Source organism: Salvia splendens, chromosome 16, assembly GCF_004379255.2.
Source record: "Salvia splendens isolate huo1 chromosome 16, SspV2, whole genome shotgun sequence".
NCBI lineage: Eukaryota > Viridiplantae > Streptophyta > Magnoliopsida > Lamiales > Lamiaceae > Salvia > Salvia splendens.
The window spans coordinates 3,440,571-3,447,393 of record NC_056047.1 but is presented as its reverse complement, the minus strand read 5'-3'; the positions used below and the strand labels follow the sequence as shown (position 1 = coordinate 3,447,393).

Here is a 6,823-nt window from a genome sequence, read left to right as displayed (position 1 = left end):
GAAATGTCAGACATGACGGAATGATGAGAGCATCTTCAGTAAGACTGGACGTCAAATAGCCCTCACATAGCCTTCACACTGTCACATCATCAGCACTACAATTCTCCTGCCACATCAGCTTGCCACATCAACTGGACATCAAATAGCCCTCACATAGCCTTCACACTATATATCCACATCACTAATAACAATTATATAATTTAATTTACAATCGTATCAACATACGGAATTTAATTTACGAAACAAATACATTTAAATTGAATAATACTATTAAAATTTCAAAAAGTACAATAATTTTAAAAAAATACATTTAAAAAAATTACATAAATTTACATAAAAACTAATGCCTTGCAATCCTCCGCGCCCACAACTCTTCAACTAAATCCTTTTGGAGTCGAATATGAGCCTCCGTCTGACGCATGTCGGCATGTGCTTGGAGGAGGGCTTCTTCATCGTGAGGTACCCCACCTCGTACGTTGGCGGTGGCGACACCGTGGCTTGGACCGGCCTCATTATCGTCGTTGGCCCAAGTGGTGCGAATGAAAATGACGTTCAAAGCGCGTATATATAGTGTTTTCAAAAGCGCGTATATTCCATTTACTCATTTCTTAAATTGATCTTGTACAGAAAGTAAGGTAGAGAGAGTACTCGTTAAAACAAGTGGTGCGAATGAAAATGACGTTCAAAGCGCGTATATATAGTGTTTTCAAAAGAAAAAAAAAATAAAAAATAAAATCTGACGCCGGTTTGACGCAGATCCGGGACCACAATGGCGCCGTGAGGATCGGCGTCGGAACCGGCGTCATCGCGCGAATCGGCATGGCCACGCCGATTTTGACGCCGATTTCGCCGACGCCGGTTCCAATGGTTCGGCGTCAGAACCGGCGTCGGCGAAAAATCGGCGTCGCGATTTTGACGCCGGCATTGGAGATGCTCTGAAACGAACTTACTGATTCGGCGTGCATCCATCCATGAAACACGAACTTACGACCGAACTCTTAAGTATTATTTAAGTAATTTTAGCAATCGAAATGATGTCATTTTGCTATTTCAGTAATGTAAATTTTGATATTTTATTAATTTATTTCATATTTAATTCATAACTTTCGACTTAAAATATCGAAATATAAATAAATATGGAAATTTAAAATAATAAAAAAAATGATAGGATAAAAAAATTATGTTGTGGCAGAAATTTTGTAATCGTACTGCTTTGAGTGGACTTAACAATTTTCATTTTTAATTACGACATAAACGAAAGATAGCACGAACTCCTAATCTCATCAGTTATTTAGATGATAAAATATAAGTTGATTGATAAGACGCTTCTCCTTCTTTCAATAATAAAAAAATCAGATTATTAGTGAGAGTAAAACCATTGTGAAACCTCTTAAAAAAAGTGTCAACCGTTCATTCAAAGTAATAGTGTCGAATTTTTCATTGCCACACAATAAAAATATCCAAATGATAATGAAATAACCTTCTAGATGGAGTCATTAAAATTTCCAAAAAACAATAGCAAAAATTCAAGCCCCAACAATGGTTTTCAAGTCTTCGAAGTGTCATTAACAAGCACCACTTATTAATCTTTACAAGTGATTGCCACATGTAATGTAGCCAAGCAAGACAACAAACTTAATAATCAACTTAATTAATACAACTTTTCCCCATAGCTCATAGCTTTCCCAATAAAGGAAACCACTTCCATGAGTAATCCATTCACAAAATTTCCTAAAATGGATAAAAATTCGAAAAGATTAAATAGGCTTTTAGCTTTTTCAATGAGCTTTGATTTTCGAAAGCGAATGAAAAGATGACCCAATAAGCAAAAGTGTTCTTTTCATCTCTTAATTTAATTTATAACTTCGACCCATTTTTTTGTGGGCAATAGGATTAAGTGGGCCTTGACCATGACAGGCAACAAAAAAACAAGAAAATTAATTAAGGTTTTTGGAAGTTGTTGTTTAATCTTACTTAATTATCACTATTTTAGTAAAGATCTTCACGAGACTTTAGCTTCTAAATAAGTTATTGTTAGTTTATTAATGGGCTTTTGAGTGTGACTGATAACTGTTTTTGTGGGATTAATTTATCTTCTTAACTTTTGTCGAATATGGGTGCTAGATAATTAAAGCTAATACGACAACAATTTCCAGCACAATCCACTATTTTATATGCACTAGAATATCGGAATATATTCCATAGCATCTAACGAGTTGAGAGTATTTATATTTGGTTATAATTCGTAAATTAAATTGATTTATAATTGTGTTGGTGTTTGGATAGTGCTTGGATCCGAATCTTTATATTTGTGACGAATCTTCACCTATCTAACGGTCTGAAATGAGATTCTCACTTTTAGTGTTCTGGTGATGAAGATGTGGTATGCAACTAAGATTTTTTATCATTCTAGATTTTATTTCAAACTTGTGTGTTGTCAATATATGATAAACTCAATAGTTTGATGCATTTTGGGGTTAAAACTTTATGTGTCATGATTAGTTTTCTAGTTATATAAATGTGACATAACTTGATTCTTGTTTAATTAATTGATTATTTGATAGTTTTGTTGAGTTTTGAAGTAAATAAAAGTGTAAAAACAAATTTCAACCACTCTTTCTTTAAGACTATTATTCACTTTATCTTCAAAAGAATTTCGCGTGGATATTCTAATTCAAAATAAAAGTGTAAAACTAATAATGACACATAAAGTTATGACAATTTTATGAAAACTTCTGTAAATGCAGTCGAGACTGGTGCTCGGACCGTGCGTAGGAGCAAGCCAAGCGCACGGACCGTTTGTCAACAAGGGCAGGGCTATTTTGAGCATGAAATCATTAGTGATTTCATACTGACAAATGAAACCAATGTTGTTTGCTCTTATTCAACATTAGTTTGGTAACTTCTTTTCTAATTATACTGACTAATATCTTTCTCAGAATCCAATACCAAAAGACATATTTTTTGGCAAATGACCATCATCAATTGTTTTGCAAACTACATGTCAAAAACTCATATTGTGTAACAATACCAACATAGAATTGATATATCTAACCCAATCAATCCATTTTAAGTACTATATATATGTGATATTGTCCGGATTGGTTGGTCACTCCTCATTAAATCTAGCAACTTGGTCTGATTAACAAGACACAACATTATTAGTAGGTTGATGAATCGCTTGTCGCAAACAAGTAATAGTGGGAGTGGTAGCTGTTTGGATTTCTCCAAAAGCCTCCCAGCAAAAGGGATCATCATTCTTGGCATTGGACGACGGATGAAGGTCTACAGTTGATAAAGTTATCCCTGAGCATGGTGTCGACTCGCTGCATGCAAATCTAATAGGATTAGTAACATAACTTCCTTTTATGGATCGATACGTTACACTAGAAATAGCCACGTTTGAAGTCTTGTTTCCACATTTGTGTCCGTCACAATAGTATTGGTCGATAAGGATTGGATTCTCCACTTCGGACACTTGTATATTCGTAAACATTACTCCTTGCACTGACCCCGATCCACCCTATAAGGTGAACAATGTCATCTCAGTCCATTTACACGAGATCAGTAATGAGAGTGCTTACTTTGTATGATAGACTGATCAGTACATAAAATATGATATGCCTCATATAATGTCTCATTTTGTCATTTCGGTACGTCCGCAATTAAAAGTTTTTTTTTATTAAGTGGACCTCGTACTCTACTAATTAATAGTAGTAATCAAAATCCAATATAAAGCTACTACTGATATAAAATATGGGATCCAAATTTCACTCACTTCTTCAACCACTTTAATTCATATTCTTAAACCACACCGAGTAAAACAGAACATTATATCACGGACGGAGAGAGTACCTGCCAAGTCTTGATTCTGACACCATTCATGGTGTTCTTAATTGTGGAATCGCGAACCGTGATATTCGAAACACAAGCTTTAGTCCCATCTTTCCCTAATCCTCCTATGCTTATGCCGTGACCTGGCCCGCAATTCACATTGTGTACATATACCCCGCTGCATCCTGTTTGTATCGAAATGCAATCATCTCCTGCATAAATATATGCGTCATTAACATTTTATCCTACACCACACAACTGTATTAAGATTGTAAAAGTTATTTTATACGTATATAGTAGGGTTACCACAAGCAAGATTGGTTGTGTGAATAACCACATCTTGTGAGTTTTGGAGATGAATCCCATCAGTATTTGGGCTATTGCCAGGGGACGAAATGCTAATGCCAAAGACTTGAACCCCAATGCAGTTGTCGAATTTCAAATGCGTTTGCGGGCTGTTTTGGATCGTTATGCCTGTAACTGTTACGTCTGTGCTTCCGTAAAATCTAAGCGCCTGGTAAGACAAAAATATGGAGTGCCATTAGTCATTCGTTCTTGCCATTCTCGAGATTTCATTTGGTTTAGCATTTATCTTATAACTACACATGATTATGTGTTCATCATTTAATAATTGATATTTTGTGATTTTTAATATTTTATTTTTGGAAATTTTTGTCCAAACAATTTTGTTCTAGCTTCTGCAATCTATTTTCCTGCTTTTGCTTTTGTATATGATGAATTCAATTTTGAATACTACTAGCACTATATATTTTCCCTCTATGCTATGCACATACTCACCGTTGGTTTGGTGCTAGGCATTCCTCCTTTGTCCTCGCCTTCTAACTGTCAATATAATTGAATATGATCATATATACATTAAATTTATAGAGATGGATTCATGCAAAGCAAAGGGACTATTAGTTACCTGGTCCGAATCATCATCTTGAGCTTGATATACCGTCGTTTTATCGTTCCACCAGATCGATCCTCGACCGTCGATTACACCTTGACCTCTGATCGCTATTCCTTTCAACTTGGAGAAATCCAGCCATTGTAACAACCCCTTCCCCCACGCTCCCGAGTTTGTTGGTGCGATTATTTTTCCATCTAACTGAATTTTACGAAAAAGAGTTTTGTCACGTCAACATCTCAAATATTTGCACCTAGTTGAGCACTTGAGTGCGCTCTGAATTGGTCGATTTCATTATTAACGACACATTTGCATGCAAACTGGGGCAGACGCAAAAAAATATTTATAGGAACTAATGTGTTAAAAATATTCGATAATATATTTTTTTAGGTGATTCAGATCATTGATATGGACTTGTAAGGATTTACCTGGAACACGATGTTAGACTGGCAAGTTGGCCCTGAAAAAGCAACGGGCTTTACGAGAAACACGGATCCTGAAGGAATCAGGACTGTTGATCCTTGTACCTTGCATGCATCGGCCCATGCTTCTTCGAATGCCTGTCGGGGTTCTATACAATGAATATCGCCTTTTCGTAATATGCACATATAGGGAAGGGTTATGCTACAAACTCGTTTTAAAAATGAAACTATAAACGGCAAAACATAGTGAATTTTAAGTAAAATGTTACAAATCAAGATGAAAATTCCGCTCTCATGAAATTTGGATGATATCACCGGTAGATCTTCACAATTTAAGGACGGATAATAATTCCAATTTTTTAAAATGATTTTTTGTTTTATATAATCCCAATTACATACATTACATTAACTTAGGACATTTTGCATGCGATACTTGCATAAAACTTACATTTGTGTCATCGGCAACACCATCACCTTTCGCGCCGTAACTTAGTACACTGAAGGTGCTGGATTTTGTAACGCTAGGAGTGTCGTTACCATCCAACACCTCTTCCTCGCTCCCATTATCCTTGGAGGCGAGCGGGGGCGGGCTGGCTTTGCTACCGCCTTTTCCTTGCTTTCGATGCTTGTGGGTTTTGGCATTAGTGTAGATTAGGTTTTCTGACAAAAGCAAGATGAGAATGAGAAGGGTAAGATACCTCATTCTTAAAATTAATGTTGTGTGCTTTGTCTTTATGTTTGTAAGAGAAAGTGAGATATTGGTTGGTTGTGTTAGGTACTTGAGATCGGTTTTTATAGTTGGTGAAAATTGATATAAAAATAAAATGGAATAACTATGTTGCTCGTGAGCTAAATAGTGCTAATTTGTTGGTTTGTTATTAAAAAATAGACTTATTAATCTAGAATGTATTATTAGGATGGAAAGACTATGAATTAATTACGAGAAGAAGTAGACTTCTTTTTTTAATTTTGCGTGAAAACCGCTGCACCATGTATGAGAAATATGTATACTACTAGTAGAAAATGTTTTAGACAATAAAAATTCACTAAATATATCCTCCTTATGATTGCAAGAAAATGATGAGGATCGATTGATTAATTATTCAACGCCACGATTGTAGTTTGCTTCGAAAGCTGAAATTTATTTATTTATTTGTTATTATTGTTGTTATATTTTTATTTTTACTTCTTTTGCTTGGGAAATGGAGTTTCAAATAAATCACAACGATGAGATGATTGATTAATTAAATCAATCAAAATTTTCCACCAGTATGTCGAGACGTGGTAAACAGGTAAAGATTTGACTCAATTTCCTGATATATTTTTTCTTTATTTATCAATTACTCCATGATATTTAAGATAACATTAACTATATCGACTTATACAGGATTGCAATCACAAAAATAATTTACTTATTGATGGAGTACGTACTAAACAAGCCCAACAGCAGTAAAGCCCATCAGCCTAAAGCCCAAGAAAGAGTATCAGTTCGGCATGACTAAAGAGTATCAGTCCGGCATGACTAAAGAGTTCAGTTCGGCACAACCAAAGAGTTCGGCCCCAGCCTACAGCTCGGTAAAAGCCAACCAATCAAACTCTGCTCTCAGGTCGGCATCAAGCTCTACTCTCAGATCGGCAAAAGCTGCTTGGCAATAAT

General features: G+C 35.5%; 1 protein-coding gene across 1 annotated transcript; it reads right to left on the bottom strand.

Annotated features, from left to right (window-relative positions):
- Positions 1-2,971: 2,971 nt before the first annotated feature.
- Positions 2,972-5,876, bottom strand: LOC121771080 (polygalacturonase At1g48100-like). The gene is made up of 7 exons (XM_042167876.1): positions 5,615-5,876; positions 5,173-5,304; positions 4,760-4,945; positions 4,633-4,677; positions 4,141-4,348; positions 3,856-4,046; positions 2,972-3,523 (listed from the first exon to the last, which is right to left on the bottom strand). Exons 1-7 carry the CDS (start codon positions 5,867-5,869, stop codon positions 3,143-3,145), a joined length of 1,398 nt encoding a protein of 465 aa, XP_042023810.1. The 5' UTR covers positions 5,870-5,876; the 3' UTR covers positions 2,972-3,142.
- Positions 5,877-6,823: the final 947 nt, after the last annotated feature.

What these genes read in the sequence shown, in the direction of transcription:
- LOC121771080 (XM_042167876.1), bottom strand. Translation starts at nt 5,869, where the DNA reads ATGAGGTATCTTACCCTTCTCATTCTCATCTTGCTTTTGTCAGAAAAC. An exon ending in AGTCTAACATCGTGTTCCAG is followed by an intron (nt 4,946 to 5,172) that starts GTAAATCCTTAC and finishes CGTAAAATTCAG; the next exon opens with TTAGATGGAAAAATAATCGC. An exon ending in CACAACCAATCTTGCTTGTG is followed by an intron (nt 4,047 to 4,140) that starts GTAACCCTACTA and finishes ATATTTATGCAG; the next exon opens with GAGATGATTGCATTTCGATA.